General features: G+C 36.8%; 1 protein-coding gene across 2 annotated transcripts; it reads left to right on the forward strand.

The window, feature by feature from the left end:
- The first annotated feature begins 1962 nt into the window (after window positions 1-1962).
- Window positions 1963-27136, forward strand: LOC149828394 (rab GTPase-activating protein 22-like). Of its 2 annotated transcripts, none has more exons than XM_090017552.1 (5): window positions 1963-2565; window positions 5081-5216; window positions 23434-23483; window positions 24601-24654; window positions 24828-27136. In XM_090017552.1, exons 1-5 carry the CDS (start codon window positions 2345-2347, stop codon window positions 26077-26079), a joined length of 1713 nt encoding a protein of 570 aa, XP_089873678.1. In that variant the 5' UTR covers window positions 1963-2344; the 3' UTR covers window positions 26080-27136. The 2 variants fall into 2 exon arrangements, with proteins under 2 accessions (XP_089873678.1, XP_089873679.1); XM_090017553.1 differs by having other exon boundaries at window positions 2007-2280.
- The last annotated feature ends 84 nt before the right edge of the window (window positions 27137-27220 follow it).

The raw sequence follows: 27220 nt of genomic DNA on the forward strand, positions 1-27220 counted from the left end.
TCCTCCACTCATTAGGCATCTTATTTGTCCGCCAAATTTTGTTAAAAAAATTTGTCAACCATTCTAAACCTTTCTCTCCCAAGCATTTTCAGGCCTCGATAGGTATACCATTTGGGGCAACTGCCCTTTTTGATTATATATATATATATATATATATATATATATATATATATATATAAATCAAACTCTTAAATGAGTCGCCTTAGTGGCAGTGGGCATGGGAAGAAGGTGCTGACTCTTTTTATCCCGAAAAGAAACTCGCTTCTAACTTGTCTACAATTACTTAGGAAGCAATCTCTTGTACAATTGAAGCCAGTATGAAACCTGGTTTCATTGGCAGTCATTGTATATGTTACACAAGGACTGCTAATCAAAATATAAGAACATAATAATAAAATGGCCCGCAATTTGTTTCTTCTTTCATATAAAATCGTTAATAGAAATGAGAAAGAAGAGCAACACTTAGGGCATGTTTGGAAAATAGAAAGATGTAGGAAAAATTATGCAAAATGAAAAATCCTTACGGATTTTTCAACCCTTCCAAACGAGAGATTTTTTCACTGAAAGAGTTTTTCTAAAAAATACACTTTTTGACAGGAAACATTCTTCCATTGGCATGGGGAGGGGGGGGGGGAGAATGTTTCCTACCAAGAGAAAAATTATTTTTATACTCCTTACCACACATCTCGTCACCACCACCCTCCTCTCTCTCGTTTTTTACATTTTCTTGCTCTGTTTTTCTCATGCTATACAAATAAGTGAAAAAACTTTTCATATAAAAAACTCTCATAGACAAAACTTTCTTTTCCTATGAGAGTTTTTCTCTCCTCCAAACGTGCCCTTGTGGGCATTGAATGAGCCAGACTGCAATCTTACTCTTGAGTAAAGAGGAAGAAGAGAGTTTGATATGCATCATGGCATCCCGCGCATCCCCCTAAAAGATTATAAAATTGTTAAGGGTTTTGATATATTGAATTTTGGGTTTTAATGCAAGGGTTATGTTGCTACTTAACATTCCTTTTATCTCAATCAATATAACATCATTTTTTCTTTGATTGGCCTGGGGTTAGGCAGACCCCTACCAGTTATATTATTCTTATAAGGTAAATGACATTATATATTTTTTAGAAACTAGTACCATCGTTAAGAAAACTACTTCTATAACATTGTATTGTTGTGTATTAAAAACTTGTATTTTAGGAATCATGTTTCAATTAAAATGTCTCTGAAACTTTTGAGGGCTTTGTGTACCTGTACTGTACTCCTCTAGCAACTATCCTTTAAACATTATAGTCAAGAGTGCCACTAAAACTAAAAAAAATGACACTGGTAAGCTTGTCAATGTATTGGATTTGTGTGGATTTAGACCTACATCTGAATTTAAGGTATTAGTAACAGGCTATATATTAGTTAAAAGAGGTCGGGGTAGGCCTAGGAAGACTTGGATGGAGATGATAGGAAAGGATATGAATGCTTTGAACCTCACCGAGGACATGGCATTGGATAGAAATGATTGGAGGAAAAGGATTCATGTGGAAGACCCAAAATGAATTTCTTTTTTGGTTCATATCGCTGACCCCAATTGTTTTGGGATGAAGGCGTAGTTGTTGTTGTTGTAGTAGTAACAGGCCACAGTCACCAGACATATCATAAGCCCATTAAATAGGTCAGGCCTAAGAGGCTCGGCCCGAGGGTTGGGTCGGGTATGGGCCAAAACATGAGTCAGACTTATCGGGCCCTAATCGGGCCGGCAAGAAGGCCATCTATATCCATAACGTGTCCTCATGTGCACGTGTCTCTGTGATACAGATTACGGAAGACACCATCCGATGAAATTAAATAAAAAGCACATTTGTAAATCCAGACTAGAAAAGAAAACCGAGAGGAAAGCAAGGGGCACTACCGTAATCTGCCATATCCTCCACAAGCCCTCATCTTTTCCTTTATTTCCCCCTTTATTTTGAAAAAAGGGAGATCATCTAATAGTTCTTCCTCCAATTGAGAGAGAGAGAGTAAAGGAGGAGGCAGGATCAGTGTGGGAGGGGGTGGGTGTTGGGTGATGGTGGAGTGGCAATCGAGAGGCGGAGCAGGTGGTGGCGGAATCGGAGTTCGCGTGTCTTCCATGTTCTTTAGCGCCTTGGCCAGCAGCAGCAGCAGCACCACCACCAGCAGCGTCCGGGGTGGCGGTGGTGCCTTCTGGGGCGCTTCCAATGGCCTAGCCCTCTTCGTCACGGCCATGACGGGCGTGGCCTTGGCCGCCGCCCTCATCTACTCTCGTAGGTAATCATCAGCAGATCACCACCAGAGACATTAAAAAGGAAAATTAAAAAGAGAGATGTTGTAAATGAGAACCCTAGGCAGATCCCATACTTCTTCTTCATCTTCTTCCTCCTCCTCCTCTTCCTCTTCTTCCTCGTCGTGGATTCACATACGATCGCTTCTCTACGTGGCGGCCTCGTCTGCGTCTTCCTCCTCCTCCTCCTCCTCACCTCCTTCTTCATCGTCGTCATCGCTGCTGCCGCTGCTGTCGTCATCCTCATCGTCACCCTCTCCCCTCTCCAGACGGTGAGTCCTCCCTTCCCTGCTCTCTCTCTCTCTGCTTTTTTTACTCTCGCCGTCTTTGATTCTCTGCTTCTCTCTGTTGTTTCTCGTCCTGGATCCGTGTCTCTACTCGTTTTTTTCTTATTTTGATTGGATAATCGTGATCTCTTATCGGAGTTTAGGCGTTTGTTGTTCCTTTATGTGATTCGAAATAGGGGAATTAGAATGAGTTGGTTCTGGTATTTTCATAGATCTGATATTGGAATTTTCCCCTTATGGTCTTCAAAGGGAGGAATTTTATGTGGGGTTTGATTTCTGCTTGGTGTGAATTTGTTGTTTTTTTTTCGGTGAACCGCTACAGTAAAAGATTGATCCTTGGTTTGTATTACCATTGTCTTTCTTTCTTTTCTTTTCCCTTTGAATGTACGGATTGTTTGTTGAATGCCCATCAGTGACTGCGTCTACAAATGGTTTGATGGGCGGCAACCAGAAAAAGCGTCTGGAAGACCTAGTTGACTAATTTAGACTTACTATTTGTAGAAAATCTAGCCCCTGCTGTTCAGTTCCCAGAAACTTGAAAGGTGCCCAGTTACTGGATGAATGCTAGTAAGCAGATTGGATCCTTTGTTCTCCTGGATCTGCTTTTTTTTCTTTTTATTTTCATTTTTGTATTATTTTTCATCCATCAATTCAACTAGATAAGAATAAACCAAGCTTGGTTTAGGTGATTGACCTGGTGCGTGGTTCTTATGACGGAAAATAACCGAAAGATTTATTTCTCATAATGCAGAAAGAAAAAATAAGACTTTTTTTTGTGTATTCTTCACGTGTTTCTTTTCAGAGGAGGAGGGGGTAGGATATGTTGTGATTGGGGCAACCGACAGGGAATTGCGGAAGGGAATAGACATCGACCTAGTATTGTTGTTGGACTGATCGGCAAGCTCTGGTCCTTTATACGTTGACATGATTAACAGAGATGACCTTTTGGTGAATTCAATTCTTTTGGTGTTTGTGACTTGGTTCTGGTTTGTTGAATGCTGAATTCTTCTGGATGGGATAATTGGGTGTCTTGGGTGCTGATGACTTTTGCTGGTATAGATTCAAACAAGCCTTCTCAAGATGTACCTCTTATCTGGCAGTCATTTTGTTTTCTCTATTAGCCTTTTGTTTTGTATGGCCTTCCTGTGGTTTTTAAAACTGAGGAACTGACTGGGCATTCAGGCATAGTTTTGCTTTCGGGTGATGGTCTAAAACTGATTCCTTAACCATACCAACGACAGCTTCTTGAGTTCGTTGCCTTGTTGTTGGGGTTTCTGGTGACCTAAATGTAAAATTAAGTTGGGACATGGCAACAAACTTCATAATATTTTCAAGTCTCCAAAATGTTCAGGCTATAGTTTGAGAGAGGGAGAACAGATCAAAAGGTTTGGAGATGGCTTTTGCATCATCACTTGTTTGGGGGTTTGTTGGAACTTGTTCAAAATCATTTAGGGGTATCATTTGAAACTGTTGGGGTCCAGGGCAGATGTATCTCAAAGGGCCTGCCATTTAGAAGGTAGATGATATTATTAGAACTATGCCTCCATAGCAAGTGGTTTTTGGTAACAGTATAAAGCTCTTGTGCATCTTCTCATCTGTAAGTTAATTTGAATGAAGTTAAAGTGTGAGCCAGGATTTCAATACATTCACATATCTAAGAGTGCAATGGGATTATAAACAAGTAAAAATGACTAACTCATTTATTATGATTTACACACTTCTGGTGAAGTATTTGGTAAAATTGTAAATGGTAGTTCACAGTCCAGTCTTCTGTTAGCTTTGACTTACTTTGCAATATATCTGTTGATTTATAAAATGTAAACTGGGAATGCATGAACATCCAAGAGTTTTTGGAGAAATTAATCTCATTTCTTGTACTTATAAATGCACATCTTTTACAGTTTAGTGATAGTACACAAGCATGGTTGTAGTTGCAGGTACCATAAAATGGTGCTATGTTCAAAATGACATGTTACTCATGACAACTTTAAGATTACTTTACTAGATTATTAAAGGTCAGTTGTTATTAATCCATTAAAAAAAATCTTATGAATATCAAGTTAAATCATATTAAAATATGTTAAAAACACATTAACATGACTAATTGGATAATATATATGTGTTATTTTTTCAAAATTTAAGTACATTTTCCTAGTATGTTGTTAAACATCATTTGCTCTTATCAGTGCTTGAAAACCGACTTTTCATATCTAACATTGTTAACTTGCTGTTTATAATATAGCTCAGAAATTCTAATGCTAGCATTGTTACTTTGAAAATTTGATGGTTGTTGTGCGATCGCTTGCCATAATCAAACTTCCATTACATGTGCAGTATAGTCTGTATGAATTATCATCATAAAGTCATTCCCGTTGTTTTCTCCTTAGACCAAGTTTTCCTTTTCCATGTTTTCATTCCTTGATGTGTTTAATAATGAACATACTCTTTCCTTGTCCATGTTTAACACCAATTGATCATGCTGCTGCTGAATTAATTGCAGGGGTAGTCTTAAATCTCCATGGTCTCGTAGGAGGAGAAAACATGCCCTAACATGTCAACAATGGCATAATTTATTTTCGTCAGATGGAAAACTTCTTGATGGTGGAGTTAACTTTTTGAAAAAAGTTCGCAGTGGGGTGAGTCTTCATTGTGCTCTATCCTTTTTTTGTTGAAAGCAAACTAAACTCCATTAACTTTCAGTTTTATTATACAAACCTGTTCAAAATATTTTGTTTCTTCTTGTTACTCTTAGAATCTGTATAAATGGATATCAGGGACAAAACAGTCAATTAAGTTGAATGTTTCCTTGTATGTCTGTACGGGACATCCCCTATAGGGATATGGATGTAATATTTAAAATTTATTTGTACTATTCTATAATCTGCCATTTAGGGCTAGAAATCACAGGTGCAGCTCTTCACATGAGAAAGAATCTTAAGGGCCAACGGGAGCATACGATCCTCCATATCTCCTTCTCTCTCCCTCTCTCTATCTAGGTGTTGTGTCAGTTTTCATGGTATCAGAGCCATCGATCCCAGGCTCTTGCTGATTTCGGTACTGAGTAAAGGTAAGTCTACCTTCTTCCTATTTCCTCCTTTGCTTTCTATTCGTCTTCTTTTCTTTCTACTTTCCCTTTCTTTCACCCTTATTTCTATTCTTTATTCTCTGATGTTTTCCTATCATCAAGTTTGTGTACTGCTGAATCTGATTCTTTTCTTTAGATCTGGACTTCTAATGTCTTTCTTGTCCACCGATCTTTTCTTTATATCATACTGAGTGACCCAACTTTCGTCTTATTTTTTTTCTTCATTCTTCATTTCTTTTCTCTAAAGTGTCACATTATCTTTCAGTTTCTCTTAAAAAATATCTTCTATCTGCATCCTATTGCTGTTGGGTCGGTTTTCAGCCTGACATCAATTTCTCATGGAACGTGCCACTTTCTTGGGAATCGTGCCACATAAATTCTTTTGTCACTTAGGGCCTACATAAGAGTTTGTGCTGCAGTATTGGTGTGTAACCAGAACTAATTTTCCTTTGGTCTCAACAAAAAAAAAGTGAGACCTGTTTTTCTGGCCCTGTTAATTTTTCAATATAACTTCATCTTCTATTCTGATTCAGTCTTCTGTTTTCTTTCCTAAAGTGAGTGTCAAGCTTACTTCCACCAATTATATTACCTAGAAAGGGGTAATCTTGCCTTATATCCATAACATGAGGTTAGCATGGTATATCGATGAAAACCATGGTGGCTACACCTGTATTTATTGTAATGAAATAGCAGAAAATACAAAAACAATGCCACTAAGGGCTTTACAAGATCGCAACACAATGTGCATAGGCACAAGTCCACTATAGGATAAAACAATAGTGATCAAGGGGCAACAACACAAGCACTAAGTGCATATAAAACATTAAGGGACTAAATAGAAAAACACAAAATGTAAAAATATTCATCTTTATTAAGCATAAATGCTTAAGAGAAACATTATATAACATGGGGACAAGAGGTCCCTTATATACACGAAGGAAGAGCCAAAAGAGAGCTCCCATAGAGTCATTGGGAGCTCCCAATGGCTATAAATATAGCCCTTGGGATGCTTCCACCGACTCTTAAGAGCAAAAGACCTTAACATCCTTGGTTTTTAGGATAAAGACAATACAAAAATTAAAATAAAGAAAAAGGAAAATATGTCTCTAGAGGACCGAACTTATTACACAAGGAAAAGATGAAAATATCCTATATATAATATATGTATACATTATATATACATTATATACGTACATCTTAACACCTCCTTCAAACTTGTGGTGAGTTATATCGAAAGTTTGATTCTCCATTTGCTCCCGTCTTGGTTCAATGTCTTCAATGACAAACCATTTAGGTTCAAGAAGTGCCAACTCATCCCATAAGGGGGATAGGGTACTGAAGTTATCCTAGACACTCATGTCTCCTTGTTTGGTAGTTCGTATTTTCTCTTACAAGAAATATTGTCTTGCAAGATCTTTTTGCGAAATATTGTCTTGCAAGATCTTTTTGCGTATACATGCCTTTCATAAATGGCCAAGCTTCATTGGCCTTTCTAAATTTTGCAATGTCGGCACATATTTTGATGGCATCATTGTTTTTAAACCATGCAAGAATTCTTGCATGATTACTCTCCCAACCCTCTATTTTGGATTGATAATCTTATATGGCTTTGACACAATCATCACCATAAAGAGATTTAACTTCATTTCCTTCCTTGTTGGTGAGTACAAGCTGAGGCTTGGGAATAGTGCCCATCACATATATCCAAAGCTTCTTTCCTTTGAGGTTGTTCTCCATGGCGGAAGCTCACATCATGTAGTATGTTTCACTGAGTTTGAAGGAAATGTCAATCTTGTAATCATGCTCCATGTTGAAAGAGAGAGAGAAAGGGGTAGATTTGGAGAGCATGTTACAAACACACGAACACTAGATGGTAACCTCCACAAGACCAAGTGCAGTAAGGCTATGATACGAAAAACAAATACCAAGTGCACAATCACTAACACAAGTCCAATAAAGGACAATACAAGAGCACTAAGACTACAAAAGCACAAAGTGCAAATACAATACTCCAAGAGTCAAAAGAACACAATATAAAACATATAGTTTTTATTAGACACAAAATGCTTAAGAGAAGCATTCAATATAAGAGAGGGGATCATCTCCTATTTGTACATTTTAGAGAGCTTTGGGCTCTATTGGGGACCTCCCAATAGAGTCGTTGGGAGCTTCCAATTGCCATAAATATGACCGTTGGGTAGCTCCCAACGACTTTATGGTCTTTGACCATAGAGCCCATGCTCTATTACAACAAAGACAAAAAAAACAGAATTGTTCTTAGTGAACAGTAACTATTACATGCAGTAAAAAGAGCAAAATGCCCTTGAGGGGAGTACAAATGACAACACTGTAAATGTACATATATATGTGTGTGTGTAACCTATTTTAACAAACTTTTCTAAATGAACAACTCTCACATGTTTGTGTAGCATGAATTCAACCACAACACATCTCATCCCATGGGCTGCCACAAGAAGTGTGTCTTCCATCTTCTTCCCACTCACCACCATCTCTCTCTCTCTCTCTCTGAGGGGATCGATCTACCCCCCCCCCCCCCCCCCCCCCCCTCTCATTTTCCACCATGGGATGAGATGTGTTGTGGTTGAATGATTGCCCTAATCAAAAAGAATTTTTGATAGGGAAAATTCCTCCACTGCCCCAGCTTGAGAAATTTTTTCCTATAAAAAATCACACTTTTTAGAAAAACTTCCCTTTCAAAAATTTCTCTTTTGGAATGGTTGGAAAGGTTCATTTTTTCTTTTCTACTTGCATTTTTCTTACTATTTCTTGCTTCCAAACATGCCCTTATGATGTCGATATGGTTTTCTTGATCCATGCGCAGTTGGTCCCACTAGAAGTTAGTGGAAGATACTATATACTCTTAATAAAAAACTACTAAAAGTGGGTTATGGCTGTAATGAAATAGTAGAAGTGATAAAAACAATGCCACTAAGGGCTTACAATATTGTAATCACAAAAAATGCACAAGCCAATGCCACTAAGGGCTAACAAGATCAACTCACAATGTGCCTGCGAAGTGCTTGAGTAAAAGCATAAAGAAGAAGGGGGGTTACACCCCTATTTATGTATGAAAAGGGAGACCATTGGGAGTTCCCAAAGACTATGGTCAAAAAGACCATAGAGCCCCTAATGGCTCGACAAGAGTTACCAGTCGAGGAAGCGGGAGCGGGAAGCGATGCACTTTCAAAATTTTAGGAAGCGGGAAGCGTGGGATGACTTAGAAGAACATCACGAATGGGGAAGCAGGGCTTAAGTTAAGGGTAAGCGAAAAAAAAATGTGGATGAATGGGCCCATATATTTGTTTCCCAAGTTGAAAACTTTGCAAGCCAGTACTCGAATTCAAGAGTTCAATAAGTGAATGAATCGTGGGTTTTTTCCCCCACTGATGCATTTGGCTGAACAAGTTTACAACTCTGTGCAGATATCCATGTCTGGCATGGACCCAAATAATAGAATTCCAACATATCACATCTTGAAACTGCATTAGCTCAAATGATTTGATGGCTTCGCTTAAGCAATCAGAAGAAGAATACATGTCAACTATTGCATTAGCGATGAAAAAATGAGATTCAGCCAATCCAGTTTTAATCATGCGACAATGCACTTGCTTTCCCTGGCTCAAAACACCTTCATGATCACACCCATGAATGACATAACTATAACTAACTCCATTTGGTTCCATGCCTGCTGCCTGCATCTTTCCAAACATGTCAAGCAATTGGTCTGATCGACCATATTTGCTATATCCACAAAGTATCGAGTTCCAAGTAGCCAAAGTTCGCTCCGACATTAAACCAAACACTTTGATTGCATCATCTATGCTCCAACATTGCATATAAAAACCAACAAGAGCAGACCCAACATACAAATTCAACTCAAACCCAAGAACTATACTCAGATTATGAATCTGAAGTCCCCATTCTACAGCTCTAGCGTCAGTACAGAATGCTACTAAATGTCGATGCGTTACCCTTAAGTCCCCCTTGATCCATCCATATATACAATTTAAGAAGCCCGGAAGGGGGGGGGGGGGGGGGGGGAGCGAAAAAAAAAGTAAATAAAAAATAAAAAATGGGGAAGCGAGGGGGAAGCATGTGGGAAGCGCTAAGGAAGCGCGCTTCCCATAAATGGGAAGCGCGTTTCCCATAAAAGGGAAGCATGTTTCCCAAAAAAAAGACGTGCTTCCCTATGCGTTTCGGGAGCGTGATGTTTCTCGCTTTCGAAACGTGCTTCTAGGGTTTTTAACTTTTTATTAATAGGCTTTTTGGACATTTCAAAATTTTCTCAATAATATTATTTGGGGGTTTTGGGCATTCCGAAATTTTTTCAATAATGTTATTTGGGGGGTTTGGGCATTCCAAAATTTTTCGATGAATTGATGATGCTATAGAGGTATATAGTTAATGAAATTTGTATTTATTTTTTGGGGATCTTTGACTATTTGATTTTGGGGCTTTTGATTCTATGCTAAAATGGGTTTTGTGGAGCTTCTTGATTTTTTATTTCGTTTACAATCTATTTTATTAGTTGCTTATGCTTGATGACTTAAGGTCAAATGTTACTTTCATCTTTTTTGAAATGTCGTTCTATCAACCATTGCTTAAAATGTGTTGCTATGTTATGGGCATGTAATGGGTTTAATTTATTTGTTTTGGGATTGATTCATTATCTAAGTTCAGTTCATAGGATTATAAGATCTACCAAGTTACAGAAGTTATTGATTTGTCAATATTTTAAGGTGCAGTTGCTCACTTTCCTGTTTCAAGAAACACAAGGTATTCTCTTCATTCAAGTTCTTTTGCTGGTTGCTCTTCCAGGTGTATGCTTATATGTGTTTGTACTCGATTTTAGTTTCTGTTGCGTGGTCATAATTCTGCTGCAGTTCGTTTCATAACTCATTTAATGACACATGCTGCAGAAGGTTTAATGTTAGAAATATGAAGTTACATTGAATCACTCAAGCATGTATATGTTCATATAGCTTGGTCAATGTACCCCTGTTTTGACCAGTCCAAGACATATAGTTGACTAAGAAAATGGTCTATCTGACTATGTCAACAGAAATTATAGTTTCTGTTGCGTGGTCATAATTCTGCTGCAGTTCGTTTCATAACTCATTTAATGACACATGCTGCAGAAGGTTTAATGTTAGAAATATGAAGTTACATTGAATCACTCAAGCATGTATATGTTCATATAGCCTGGTCAATGTACCCCTGTTTTGACCAGTCCAAGACATATAGTTGACTAAGAAAATGGTCTATCTGACTATGCCAACCTTGAAACTGTCAAGGTTCCCTTATATATAATAGTGTTATTGTTGTTAACTGTTAAAACTTCAAAATTATATATATATATATATATACATTTTTGCCCTGCCGCACCCTCGCACCCAAGGTTTTTTAAAGTGCCGCACCCGCACCCATGTGACTTAGGTTGTCTGTAAGGAGTAGGATCATCAAGAGGTTGTCCGTCATCGATTCTCATTTTGATGTTGACAACTTCTGGAATATCTACCCTCTTATAATTTGTCATTCCAAACCTAGAAATAATATCAAAAGAAAACTTATATTGGGATAATAAATATCCTCGTGGAGAATAAGCAACTTCAATTCCTAAAAAATATTTTAATAAACCTAAATGAGTTATTTCAAAATAAATTTTAAGAAGTTTTTTAATGTTTTCAACTCCCTCTTTGTTGCTTCCGGTGATGATCATGTCATCCATATAAAGAAGAATAATAATAATTCCTGCATCAGAAATCTTAATAAATAAAGCAGTATCAGTTAAACAAGTTCTAAGTCCAATATCAAGTTTAACATGACTAAACTTGTCATACAAGACTTTTGGTACCTCTTTAAGGCCATAAAAGGCCTTTTCTAAACGAAGAGCTTTATCCTTAGGAATACTAATGCTAGGAGGTACTTTCGTATAAACTTCTTCAACTAAGTGTCCATTAAGAAAAATATTTTTGATGTCCATTTGGAATATGAGTCATTTTCTAATAGAGGCTAAGGCTATCAGTGTCCTGACTGTGATCATTTGGGCAACAGTAGCAAAAGTTTTTTCGTAATCAATGCCATACTCCTGGGAATACCCCTTAGCCACTAATCTGCCTTTATTTATATCTTTCAAGAGTTCTGTCACTCTTGGTTTTGACTTTATAAACCCACCTATAACTTAGGTTTTTTTCCTTATGGAATATCTTGAATGGTTCAAGTGTTAGTCCTTCTTTCATGGCTTCTATCTACTCTGTATGATTTTTGGCTTGAGTATAGGATGCAGGTTTTATATCAATGTATTAATGTAATAAATGCCTTATATGTGGGTGAAAAAGATTCGTAAGACGCAAATTTTTCAGGAGGTTTAGAGACTCCAGAAGACCTTCTAGTTTGTGCTTTGGAATATTTTTCCAATGCACATGGAAGGTTGGATTCTCTACGTTGTAAGTATTATAAACTGGTGTCCCTATGGGTTTTCTCTTCATTAGTAACTTTATGTTCAAAATCAACAATATCTTGATCATCGTCGCGGTCATGTTCATAGTCATATTCATTAGATTTTGAAGTCAAATATGTTAAAAAGGAATATTCGGTTACTTCCTTGGTCTTTTCAAAATAAAAAAACTTTCTTTTTTGAGGAAGGATATACTTCTTGATATATATAATTTTTCATTTTTAAAATCATAACATCTATAGCCTTTTTTATTATCTACATAACCTAAGAAGGCACAAAGAATGGTATGAGGGGAGAGTTTATCATTTTTGTTGGTGAAGACAAAACATTTGCATCAAAAAACTCTCAATCGGGAGTAATCATGAGATAATTTGACAAGTTTTTCAATTGGAGTTATATTTTTCAAAGAAGAAGATGACATTAGGTTAATGAGATAGGTAGCAGTTAGGGCTGCTTCTGCCCAAAATTCTTTTGGAATTTGATTTGCTATTAATAAAGTCCTAGTGGTTTTCATAATGTGTCGGTGTTTTCGTTCGGCCAAACCATTTTATTGAGGTGTGTGTGAACATGATCTTTGACGTGTAATGCCATGAAAATTGAGGTAGTTTTTAAATTCTTTTGACAAAAATTCTCTCCCTGAATCAGTGCGAAAAATGAAAATATCATTTCAAAATTTACTTTTAGCTATTTTGTGAAATGTTTGAAAATGTGAAAAGATTTCTGATTTATGTTTAAGGAACTATATCCAAGTATGCCTAAAGAAGTCATCAACAAAAATTACATAATATGCATATCCACCTTTTGATATGATCGATGCGAGACTCCAAACATCCGAATGTATTAACTCAAGTGGTCTAGATGAAACAAATGTTCTATCATCAAATGATACTTTTTTCATTTTTCCAAAAATACAATCTTTACAATTAAAATTTTAAGAATTACAAATTTTTTCAAAACTTGGAAAGTGTTGGATTTTGGATAGATGAGGATGACCAAGTCTTTTGTGCGATAGATCCAAATTTAATTTCTAAACATTATAACAAAAGGCATTCTTGGGTAATTTCAAAAAATTCATATAGTAGAGTTCTCCTTCTCTATGGCCTTTTTCAATCAGCTTCCCTGACTGGTGATCCTGTACCCAACAACCATGAGAAGAGAATGAGATGTTACACCTATAGTCAAATATTTGAGACAGATAAAAGGTTTAGATTTAGTTTAAGAATATATCTAACTTTTGGAATAAAGATTTTTTTAGATTTTTGAAGGTTTTCAAAGTTTCCTATTTCTTTTATTTCAAGAGATGTACCATCAACTGTGAAAACTTTTGACACAATTGAGTTATTGTCAAGACATTCAGACAAACTATTGATATTTGGGGTTATATAAAAAGAAGTACTAAAGTCAAGGAAAGTTACCGGGATCGGAGAAGGATGAGACAACTGCTTTGGTTGAGGCTTCAGTCGAGGAGGATGCTCCTTTGAGAAGAGGTTGAAGGATCTTCATTAATTGTGTCATAGATACAAGTGCATCTTGATTGATTTGATATTTTGATTTCGAACCAACGATTGCAACTTTCTTTTCTTCTCTTTTCTTCAACTTAGAACATTGAGGGTTATAATGCCTCAGTTCATGACAATGGTGACAAATGACTTTTCTTTTGTTATAAACACTATTTTGTCTACCAAAGTGAGGCGGCTTATAAGTGTGCACATCAGTGTTGTGAAAAGCGTTGAGCCGTAGCAAAGCGCTCCACCAAAAACCGAGGCGAGGCGTAAGCCTCAAATTTTTTTTTGAAAACTTTAAAAAAATTATAAAAAAATATTTAAAAATACAAATAAATAAAGAGATGCTTTATTGATGAAATAACGGCCAATAAGAAATAAAAAATCTCAAATAAGTAGTAAAAAATATGAGATTAACATATAAAAGTAACTAAAAACTGATTATATAACTGGAAAATATATGGGATTAACCAAAAAAAGTTAAAATTTACTAAGAAACTGATTACGTAACTGAAATAACTGGAAAATATATGAGATTATTCTAAAAAATACGAGATTAACATATAAAAGTAACTAAAAAATGATTACATAACTGGAAAATATATGAGATTAACCAACAAAAGATAAAATATACTAAGAAACCGATTACATTGTAATGAAATGGTGGTCGTCCACGATCGCCCTTGGAATAATCAAAAGAAGTGTCTAAAAGACACTTTAAGCAAAGCCCTTAAAAAGGGTAAAATAGGAACAACACACACATAAATAAATAATTTTATTTATGTAAAAGGATGCTTGAAAAGCATTACAAGAAGTGGAAATACAAGAGGGGGTTGTACCCCTATTTATACAAGAGCAAAGGGGAGAGCTCATAAGGAGCTCTCCCTTCTAGTCGTTGGACTAGTCCAGTGGCTAGAAATCTAGCCGTTGGACTAGTTCCAACGACTAGACAGTTTGGTTAAGTTCCGGTTGAAACTTAACCAAACTATATTATCTAGTTCAATATGAACTAGATAATATATATTACATAAAAAATGAAAGGAAAATAAAAATAAAAAATAGAAAAAATATATAATATATATAATAATAATATTATTATATATATTTACATTTTAACACTCCCCCTCAAACTTACGGTACAATGAGTGAAAGTTTGTCTAAAAGAAAGTGGAATCTGGGAGCTGCAAGAGGTTTGGTGAAGAAATATGCTAATTGGTATTCTGATGTAACATATGGCAGATCAATGGTGCCATGCAGGAACTCCTCTCGGACATAGGGACAATCCATCTCTATGTGTTTGGTGCGTTCATGAAAGGTCTGGTTGCTTGCGATGTAGATTGCACTCTTATTGTCACAACACATGCTCGAGGCCTGTGTTGCTTCAGCTCCCATGTCAGCTAATAGTCTTCGGAGCCAAACAACCTCCATTGTGGTAGTTGCCATGGCTCTATATTCGGCTTTAGTGGAGGAAAGAGAAACCTTTTGCTGCTTCTTGCACCTCCATGATATGAGAGATTCACCTAAAAACACACAAAACCCAGTGGTTGAGTGCCTATTATTAGGATCACCCCCAATCAACATCCGTATAAGCAATTAAATCTAAAAAGGATGATGCGGACAAGAAGAGTCCTCGTGAAAGAGAATTCTTTAAATATCTAATAATGCGTATGACTACTCCCATGTGAATAGAGGTGGGGGCATGTTGAAATTGACTAGCCGTGTGGACGACATGTGCAATGTCTGGCCGAGTGATAGTAAGGTAGGAAAGAGCTCCAACAAGTTGTCTAAATGGAGTAGGATCTTCAAGTCATTCTCCATCATCAATTTTCATCTTAACATTAACTACTTCTGGAGTATCTACTTTCTTTTCATCTGAGATGTCAGACCTGCAAACAATGTTAGAAGCAAATTTAGATTGAGATATCAAATACCCTCTGGGGGAATAAGCAATTTCTATTCCTAGGAAATATCATAATAGTCCTAGATCAGACATCTCAAAATGAGTTTTAAGAAGAGTTTTGATATTAGCAACTCCCTGTTTGTCACCTCCAGTGATGATCATATCATCCATATAAAAAAGAAGAATGATGATACCTGCATCAGATTGCTTAATAAACAAGGCAGTGTTAGTCAAACAAAAATGAAAACCAATATCAATCATAACATGACTAAACCTGTCATACCAGGCTTAGACCATAAAGAGCTTTCTCAAGACGAAGAATTTTACCCTTAGGAAGACTAATACCAGGAGGAGCTTCCATGTACACTTCTTCAACAAGACTTCCATTTAAGAAAGCATTTTTAACGTCCATTTGAAATATAGGTCATTTCTTAATAGAGGCTAAGACAATTAAAGTTTGAACTATGGTCATTCGAGCCACAGGAGCAAAGGTTTCTTCGTAATCAATGCTATACTCTTGAGCATAGCCTTTGGCTACAAGTCGTGCCTTATATCTTTCTAGGATCCCATCACTTTTGGTTTTGACTTTATAGACCCATCGACAACCTATAAGTTTCTTTCCAAGAGGTAAATCTTGGATGCACCAAGTATTGACCTTTTCTAAAGCATCTAGCTCTAATTTCATAGCTTCAATTTTTGCATGATTTTTTGCTTCAAGATATGAGGAAGGTTCAACATAAAATTGAATTAAAGCAAGAGTTGCCCTATATGAGGGTGAAAAGGACTCATAAGACACAAACTTCCCGGGGGGTCTAGAGATTCTAGAAGTCCTACAAGGAGAAGCTTCAGAAAATCTTTCTAACGCACGTGGAGGGCGTTGCTCTCCAATTCTTCGTCTTGAATACTGAAGACTAACATCCCTACTAGTTTGATCTTCAATATCATGTTCATAGTTAGTAGGGCTTTGATCATTGTCAAAAATACATTCAAAATCCTCTTCATCGGATTTGGAAGTTACGTCAATTAAAAAGGAATATTCAGTAATATCCTTGGGTTTTTCATTTAAAAAAAAAAATCTTTTTCAAGGAAGGTCACATTCCTTGACACATATAGCTTATTATTTTGAACATCATAACATCTGTACCCTTTTTGATTTTTGGCATATCCTAAAAAGGCACATGAAATAGCACGAGGAGAGAACTTATCATTTTTTCTATAAATACAAAACATTTGCAACCAAATACTCTTAACCTGGAGTAGTTTGGAGCTAAGGTATAAAGTTTTTCAATCGGAGATATGTTTTCTAAAGAAGAAGATGGCATTCGATTTATAAGATAAGTAGCAGTTAAAGCTGCTTCAACCCAAAATCTTTTTGGCATTTGGCTTGCTATTAGCAAGGTCCGAGTGGTCTCCATAATGTGACGATGTTTGCGTTCTGTAAGACCATTCTGTTGCAGGGTATTTGGGCAAGATCGTTGATGAATAATGCCATATGAATTAAGATAGTTTTTAAACTCTCCAGACATAAATTCTCTCCCTGAATCAGTGCGAAAAATGGAGACATTACTTTGAAATTTGTTTGTGACCATTTTATGAAATATTTGAAAGTGAGTAAAAACTTCGGATTTATGTTTAAGAAAATAAATCCAAGTATGTCTAGTAAAATCATCTATAAAAATGACATAATATGCAAAACCACCTTTAGAAATCATTGGTGCGGGTCCCCAAACGTTCGAATGTATTAACTCAAGAGGTTTTGAAGAGACAAAAGTTCTACTAGAGAAAGGTAATCTTTTCATTTTTCCCATAATGCAGTCTTTACAAGCAAAATTTCCAGATTTACAAAATTTTCCCAAACTTGGAAAATAATGGATTTTAGACAGATGAGGATGGCCAAGTCTTTTGTGCCATAAGTTTGTTTCCAATTTCTGAACATTTATACAAAAAACATTCTTTGGTAGTTCTAGAAAGTCCATTTTATACAGTCCTCCTTCTCTATGGCCTTCCCCAATCAGCTTCCTTGACTGGCGATCCTGTATCCAGCAACCATCAGAGGAAAATGATATATTACATCCATAATCAGAAATTTGAGAAACAAATAAGAGATTCAAATTAAGTTTTGGGATATATCTAACTTTTGGAATACAAAAGGTTTTGGTTTTTTCAAAACACCCAATTCTCTTTATTTCAAGAGATGTTCCATCTACTGTAAAGATTTTTCAAATACTTGAGTTATTTTTAAAACATTCAGGTAAGCATTTATAATGCGGGGTCATATGAAACGAGGCACCAGAATCTAAAAGCCAAGGAAAGTTACTTGGACCGGAAACAGATGCAACTGTCGCTCTAGTTGAGGCTTCAGCGGAAGAAGAGGCCTTTTGAATAAAAGGCTGAAGAATCTCCAAAAGTTGAGCCATAGAAACAGGTGTATCTTGATCTTTTGATTCTTCAACTGATGCAACCTTCTTTTCATCTATTTTCTGTAATTTTGGACATTAAGGCCTATAGTACTCTGGTTCATGACAGTGATGACAAATCACTTTTCTTTTATCAAACTCGTCATTTTGCCTCCCAAAATGAGGTGGCCTGTAAGTGCGAGTATGATTCCCAGGCCTAGACACAGCTAAGACAAAATCTATCATCAACTTTAGAGGAACCTTTTCGGAGACGATTTTCCTTCATTGTTAATTCTTCAATAGTTTCAACAATGGACGAAATTTTTCCCCCGTGAAGAAGGGCCGATTTGGTGGTTTCAAATTTCGTCCTTAATCCAGTTATAAACTGGTAAAAGTGTTCAGCATCTAGTTGCTTTTGACGAAGCTCGATGTCTTCGACACAATGCCACTTTGGTTCTAAGAGAGAAAATTCCTCCCAAAGTTCCGACAACCCATTGTAGTATTCACGAATTGTTTTATCTCCTTGGGTCATTATTCGAACTTTTTCTTGGAGGTTGCACACATGTGCAATATCTTTAAAGGAATGCATATTTTTAAGGTATTCCCATGCCTTATCGACATGATCAAACTTGGCAAGACTTGAGCACTTTTTAATGTCAACGCTATTGATAAGCCATGACATTATTTTTGCATGAGCCATTCTCCACTCATTCCATTTTTTTCATAAGAGACTAGGGCCTTGATTTTCTCCTCTTCCGATAGAGGAACCTCTTTATCTCCCTCTTTTTTGGTAAGAGATAGTTTAGGTTCCGACTTGGAACCATCCACAATCTCCCAAAGAATTTTTCCTCATATATGGTGCTTCATGATTGAAGCCCATGTTACATAGTTCGTATCAGTTAGTTTCATGGGAATGATGGTGACTTTATCATTGTCATCCATCGATTACAAAGGAAGAGAAAGAATAGGGATAGAAGAGAAGAACAATAAAAGAACGAAAAAGAAAGAGATACAAGATGTAGAAACTCTTCCAATGAAGTGATAAAACACTTCTCTTCAAGTGGCGAAATGCTTTTGCATGGAAACCGAGGCAGCTTTTTCTCCAAGATCTAATATTCCCGTAGCTCCGATACCATGTAATGAAATGGTGGTCATCCACGATCGCCCTTGGAATACTCAAAAGAAGTGCCTAAAAGACACTTTAAGCAAAGCCCTTAAAAAGGGTAAAATAGGAACAACACACACATAATAAATAATTTTATTTATGTAAAGGGATGATTGAAAAGCATTACAAGAAGTGGAAATACAAGAGGAGGTTGTACCCCTATTTATACAAGAGCAAAGGGGAGAGCTCATAAGTAGCTCTCCCTTTTAGTCGTACGGCTAGAAATCTCGCCGTTGGACTAGTTTCAACGACTAGACAGTTTGGTTAAGTTCCGGTTGAAACTTAACCAAACTATATTATCTAGTTCAATATGAACTAGATAATATATATTACATAAAAAATGAAAGGAAAATAAAAAATAGAAAAAATATATAATATATATAATATTATTATTATTATATATATATGTTACATTTTAACATACATAACTGGAAAATATATGAGATTAACCAACAAAAGTTAAAATATATGAGATTATTCTAAAAAATATGAGATTAACATATAAAAGTAACTAAAAAACTGATTACATAACTGGAAAATATATGAGATTAACAAAAAAAGTTAAAATATACTAAGAAACTGATTACATAACTGAAATAACTGGAGATTAACCTAGAAAAGTTAAAATATATGAGATTATTCTAAAAAATGTGAGATTAACATATAAAAGTAACTAAAAACTGATTACATAACTGAAAAATATATGAGATTAACCAACAAAAGTTAAAATATACTAAGAAACTGATTACATAACTGAAAAATATATGAGATTAACCTACGAAAGTTAAAATATATGAGATTATTCTAAAAAACATGAGATTAACATATAAAATTAACTAAAAAACTGATTACATAACTGAAAAATATATGAGATTAACCAACAAAAGTTAAAATATATTAAGAAACTAATTACATGACTGAAATAACTGAAAAAATATACGAGATTAACCAACAAAAGAGCCGATTTGGTTGTTTCAAATTTCGGCCTTGAAACATTTATAAATTGATAAAAGTGTTCCATATCGAGTTGTTTTTGGTGAAGCTCGACATCTTCGGAACATTGCCATTTTGGCTCAAGAAGTGTCAATTCTTCTCAAAGTTCGGATAACTCATTATAATATTCCCTAATACTTTTATCCTTTTGAGTCAAAGTCCAAACTTTGTCTTGCAAATTGCATACATGCGCAATATCCTTTAAGGAATATATATTTTTAAGATATTTTCAAGCTTTATTGGCATGCTCGAATTTGGCTGGACTAGCGCATTTTTTTATGTCAATGCTATTAATTAGTCGTGACAAAATTTTGGCGTACTCTATCCTTCATTATTTTCATTTTTTTCATAGGTAGCCAATGCCTTATTTTTCTCTCCTCTTGTGAGAGTTCTTTCTCATTCTCAATTTTTATGAGAATTAGTTTTGGTTTCGAATCAGAACCATCTACTGTTCCCTACAACCCTTTTTTCCAAATGCGGTGCTTCATGATTAAAGCCCACATCACATAGTTGATATCGTTTAATTTCATGGGCATGATAGTGACTTTATCATTGTCATCTATTTTTACAAGGGTGAGAAAAAAAAGAAAGATAGATGAGAAGAGAAAAAAAAGAAGGAAAAACAAAAGAAAAAAGAAGAGAGAAAAGGACGAGAACACAATCACGAATTTTGTGTAGCCAATCTACGCTCCAAATGTCTTCTTTCTTCAATGAAGATGACACAAAAAGTCACTTCAATCACGAACAAAAGGATGAATCAACTTTTGCTAAGGAGGCACGAAAAATGAGGTGGAAAGTCTTCATGATCTAAAAGCTTCCAAGTTGATACCATGTAATGAAATGAGGATCTTCCACAAAAGCACAAAAGCTTACAATAGGTGTCCTATTGGAGACACTACAATCATAACATACAAAAGGGCATAAATGAAAGAACAACAACAACAACAACAACTACGCCTTCATCCCAAAACAATTGGGCTCGGTGATATGAACCAACAAAGAAAATCATTCTGGGTCTTCCACATGAATCCTTCTCCTCCAATCATTTCTATCCAATGCCATGTCCTCTGTGAGGTTCAAAGCATTCATATCCTTTCCTATCACCTCCATCCATGTCTTCCTAGGCCTACCCCGACCTCTTTTAACTAATATATTTTCCCATTTCTCCATCCTTCTAACTGGAGCATCATTAGGCCTTCGCCGAATATGTCCAAACCACCGTAAACGATTCTCTCTCATCTTATTTTCAATGGGTGCAACGCCTACCGTCTTACGTATCTCCTCGTTTCGAATCTTATCTTTTATTGTATTTCCACACATCCATCTCAGCATACGCATCTCAACTACACTCATTTTTTGAATATGATGTCTCTTGGCAGCCCAACATTCCGTACCATATAGTAAAGCGGGCCTAATAGTCGTCCTATAAAACTTTCCCTTCAACCGCAATGGCATTCTACGATCGCACAACACTCCAGTTGCACTTTTCCATTTCATCCACCCAACCTTTTTCCTTTTACAAAAGGGCATAAATGAAAGAACACAAGATAAAAATTATAAGCTTTATTTCATTCATATGAAATGCATGAAAGAATGCTTACAATGGAGAGGGGGATCACCCCTTATTTATACACAAATGAGGAGAGAAAGGAGCTTCTAAGAAGCTCCATAGAGTCGTTGGAGCTAGTCCCCTCCAACGACTCTAATTGCAGCTGTTGGACTAGCTCCAACAACTACATCGACTAGTCAAATCTTGACTAGTTCAAAAATCTAGTTCATTGTGAACTAGACAAAAAAATAAGAAATATAAAAAGGAAAAAGAAAAAAGAAAAATAAGTAAATGAAAATTATATTATATTATATTATATATAGTTACACTTTTTAACAGTTCCAATGTCATATTTCTAGAACTTAAAAAAACTGAAAGTGCATGTGGTATGGACAGACTCATGAGTCATGACTCCCTTGGAAAATGATCTTATTTCATGTTCATTGATGGAAGGCTGGAACTGGAAGCAACTATAATGCTGTGGAGAGGCCATGCCCATTGTATTGTGTGGGTATCCTTTATGTTGAGGCTTAATGTAAAAGAAAGTGGGAGTGAATGCTCCAGGATTATATGCTTATTTTTAGGTTGGACTCAAGGTACACTGCTTTAGTGGATGAAAAATCTTGATAAATTGAATGAGAACAATGTGTGTGATTCTTGTTGGCAACATCAATGTTATTTAGTGTGTAAGCTTTAACCAAGGCCTGAAGGTGCAGATCAAGGCGAGTCAATGGCTTCATCCTGACACTGGTGCCTGTAGTTATTGATGGCCAGTGGCCTAAGAATGTAATCACGTGATTGGGGTTGGGAAGAGGAGGGCATCATTGTTTTTATTTTTATTGTTTACCTATTATGAAGGACAAATAGTCTTTGTAGATCACTTTCAATCATCTTATCAAAGAAATGTCAACTTCATCAAACATTTGGGTTGTGTGACATCCTTAATGATGGACTTCATGGGCATGATATTGAACTGAAAATGGGACTGTTTAGTATGGGTTGGAGTTAGTTCACACGCACGTATATGCAAGGAAGGTGGATGTTGATTTGGATTAGTTATAAGTCAGGTAAGTCTAGGTCAACGAATATTAACCCAGGAAGAAGAGCCTGGTAAACCAGTGGGAGAGATGGGGCTCACATATATTAACACATTCTTTCAACTTGAGGGCTTTCATGGTAGTCCTCTTATATATATAATTCAAACAGGTCACTGAATAAGCATGTCATTCGTGCACCTGTCCCGAATGGAAGAATGAGTGATCCGTTCCCCTGCAGCTCATGGCCTTACCACTCAGTCCCCGATGGCCAGCAGGGGATTCATTATAGCAGCTCATGATTGTTTGCAAAAGCACTAAGTGACTCTCTCACTGTGAGTGTAGCCTACTCTTTCCGACGTGAAACAAACGATTCCTATCCCTGCATGTCTACCACCTCTTACATGCACAACAATCCTTAATGGTTGCACTTGTAGTTTTAGCTGAGATTAATGTGTATGGTGATGGCTAGCTAGTTTTCTAGTCTTGACCTGCTTTGATTTATTGCCAATCAGCATAACTGGTTTTGTCTATCTATTCAGAGATGGATATCTCATTGATGGTTTATTCTGGTCAATTCGTCTTATTCAGGACCTATTCTGTTTTAGATTTTGTGGCACCTTGTTTTGTGTTCCTATTCTTATAATCTTCATCCGTACTTCAGTTGTTGCTGCAGAGGCTATGTTGTCATTTCTTTTCCTGTAGTAATTCTTGCTTGATATGTTGTTTCTCATTCTTGTTTATAATGCAGGGAATTGAACCTAGCATAAGGAAGGAGGTTTGGCCTTTTCTCCTTGGAGTGTAAGATTTCATCAACTCTGCTCTTTTGTTACTTATCATGCATTAGCACCCTTACCCTGTGTGTGTATGTGTGTGCACGTGCATGTACACATGTTTTTCTTTATATTGGGTACCAAGCTTACATTTATGCAAAGTCATGCTGCTTTAAGGTGGCATTTTATGCTGCAATCTGTGGGCAATTGCCTTCTATAATTGTCTATATGTTCAAACTTAAAGACTTTTTCTGTGATTTCCTGATGTGGCGAAAATAGTAGTGATAATGTCTCATTTTCTTCCTGATGTTATTGTGATGTGTTGTTTTGTCTTGTCCATGTATTTGTTTATTTTTTTCCTTTTCTCAGACCTGGTTTTCACCTTAAAATCATGATTGAACTAGATGTTTCAAAAGTTCTTGTGACCTTGCTGGTAGGGTAGTGTGGGAACCTATTGGTCAATTCAGCCACAGGGTATACCTTTTTTTTTCTCTGATTTCACTTTTTTTTGGATAGTCCGAGCTAACCCCCCTACACACACATTGGCTGGCCTCCGGTTGCTAAAACCCTTGAGGTGGGCCCTGCCTACTGGGGAGTACACCCAGATTTGACATTGTGGCAAGGGATGCCACCCGTGGGTTTCAAACTTGTGACATCCCGTCAACTTGGTGACATTCACAAGTCACCCCTACCAGATGAGTGGAGCCCTTGTGGGCATCCTCAGATTCCACTTATGTAGGAAGAAAGAACTTGTTACATTTTGGTAGTATTTTATTTCCTTGAATTTATGATCCAAGAATCGATCAGAGATCCAAGGCTTTCAAACATGGGATCTTGGCTCCCCTAAAAGATATAGATTTTAAATCCCTTTGTAGTATAGAAACTGTCTTTATGGTCTGAGGAGGAAGGATTAGATTTATAATCTTAGGGTCTCTGAAATCCTCAGATCTGAGATTCATGGAATGCAAACACTTTCTTGGGTTCTGATTAAGTTTCTTAGTGAAATTGTGGTTTTAATGCCATATTTTTTTGTCACTCAGGCATAATTTATCTGATGCACTGACAAGTTTGTTCTTTTTATGTATTTGATTCGTCAGTTTTCTTGTAATTATTATCTCTAAGTAGGATGACATTCTGAGATGCAGATATGAACTGGCCAGTACAAAGATTGATAGAGATGCTACAAGGGCTCAGAAGCGGTATATCTCAAGTCCCTGTTAACTATGTTGTTTTTCTTGTGATCTTTAAAAGTATACAGAATGCGCTTAATTGTCTGGGATGGTTAGGTTTCCTTTTGATCATTTATGTTACATTCAGCTGCAATACTTCAGTTTTTTTATTAAAATGCATCGATTGTGGTTTGTGTGTGCAGAAAAGAGTACGAGGACCTAAGAAGACAATGCAAAAATCTTTTAAAAAATGTTGATGAAAATCAAAGTCCCAAGGAGTTGCATAGCAGCAGCAGCAGAGGAGAGGATTCTAGTTTACAGGAGAATCCAGAATCACCTTGTTCTGAGGATGTGGTTAGTGCCAGGCAGTCGCTTTCCACTGAGGGAGGAAGCATAGATGACAGTGGGCCTACTGTAGCATGTGTGGATGATCAACCTGATCAGGTGGAGAACTCTCAAATTAGTTCATGTATAACAGAAGAAGCTAGTTGTAGCACTCAATCACCTGTTGGCCACGTTGATGTGTTGGAGACAGAATCGTCAGACAGTGAATCCTCAACAGAAGAAGAAAGCATGCAGACATTTCCCTCTATGGAAAATGGCACCAAAAATGCTTTGACAGATCCCCTTGAGGAGAAGAAATCTCGGGGACAGATAATCGAGGACTATGCCACATGGCAGAGAATTATCCGTCTTGATGCTGTCCGTGCGAATGCTGAGTGGATACCATATTCACCTGCTCTAGCAGCAGTCTCAGAGGATGTGGCAGGAAAGCTGGCTGAATCTGTAGGCCTGAAAGACTATGACGAATTGGAGCCGTGCAGGATATATCATGCCGCCCGTTTAATTGCTATACTTGAGGCCTATGCAGTTTATGACCCAGAGATTGGTTACTGTCAGGGTATGAGCGATCTACTTTCACCAATAATTGCTGTCATGGAGGAAGATGATGAAGCATTCTGGTGTTTTGTCGGTTTTATGAATAACGCTAGACACAATTTCAGGCTTGATGAGGTTGGAATTCGAAGGCAGCTGAACATAGTGTCCAAGATCATAAAGTCTAAGGACTCCCATTTATATAAACATTTAGAGAAGCTCAAAGCAGAGGACTGTTTCTTTGTATACAGAATGGTGGTGGTGCTATTCAGAAGAGAGTTGAATTTTGAACAGACACTGTGCCTGTGGGAGGTCATGTGGGCAGACCAGGCTGCAATCAGGGCCCGGATTGGCAAATCTGCGTGGGGAAGGATAAGGCAACGGGCACCACCTACCAATGATCTGCTGTTGTACGCGATAGCTGCATGTGTTCTGCAGAGAAGGAAGCTGATAATTGAGAAATACAGCAGCATGGACGAGATCATTAGGGAATGCAATAATATGGCCGGGCAACTGGATGTTTGGAAGTTGCTGGATGATGCTCATGACTTGGTGGTCACTCTTCATGACAAGATATAGCTTTGACAAGATCCGTTCTCACTTCCAGGATCTTCTTTGGCTATCCCCATTACTTGTTCTAGCTTTGTCTTTGTTTGCCTTTTGAGGTGGGGCAGCCACTGCTGCTGAAAAAAATTAAGCAGCACTACTTAAATTTGCCTTTCTAACCCCATGTGAGTAACCATCTTATGATGAGGTGGGGCAATTTCCATGGACACAGCAGTTAGGATGCCACGGCCGTTGTAATGATGCCGTACCCGCATACTGTAGGATCCCCATTTCAGTGGGGCCTCTTCAAAAGAAATGATTCCATTATATTGCCTTAGGGGAAGAATGCATGCTATTAGATACGTCCCCTCTCACATTACTGTTAAAAATTTTCAAAAGCCATTTCAAGTTTATGTCTACAGATTTTCAGGAATCACTAAGCGCAGAACAAAATTGTAATTATTTTTAAAATATCGCTTAAATTCTATAACTTTGCTGTGATATTATTGAGGTAATATTAGCACTTTTCAATGTTTATATTCAAAGAAAATGTTTTTTTTAAGTTTTGTTATATATTCATTTTTGAATGGTTTATGTGCCAATATTATTCTCAATACTTCTTACAAAAAAGTTTTTTTTTTTTAGTTTATTGCTAGACTTTCCCTCATCGGATACTAACACTTGTGACAATGGTTTGAGAGCAGTGTGTGAGCAAGGTAAATGTGTCGCTGTATGCTTCCGGATACCCTGGTTTGTCACATTGGTTTGAGGGAGGTAAATGATCTCAGTGTGTGTCGATCCTGAGGTATAGCCAGGTAGGGCCTGGTTGTGTTCATTGATGGTGTATTAAGCTTAGCTGGAGATGATTTATATGACCCCATCACGCATTGGGTTGGTTATCGATCCAAGTTACATGAGCTAGACTCGAATTTGACTCCTTCAAAGACGGTTTGATCTCCATGTTTAAACTAACAATGCAAGCTCAAACGCAAATGGCAAGTTTGAAAGCTCAATCCAAACCAAGCTTTGATGTGTTCGATTAGACAAAGCTCTTGTTGAAAGCTATAAACTAATTACTGTACACCAAAAACTAACAAATTACAAAAGAATATTGCTATCCTTAGCTAAATCTGAACCCGGGTGCATGTTTCTCCTCGTGATCTGCCCTCCAAAA

The sequence above is a fragment of the Nuphar pumila genome, chromosome 9 (genome assembly GCF_984573655.1).
Source record: "Nuphar pumila chromosome 9, dmNupPumi1.hap1.1, whole genome shotgun sequence".
Classification (NCBI taxonomy): Eukaryota; Viridiplantae; Streptophyta; class Magnoliopsida; order Nymphaeales; family Nymphaeaceae; genus Nuphar; species Nuphar pumila.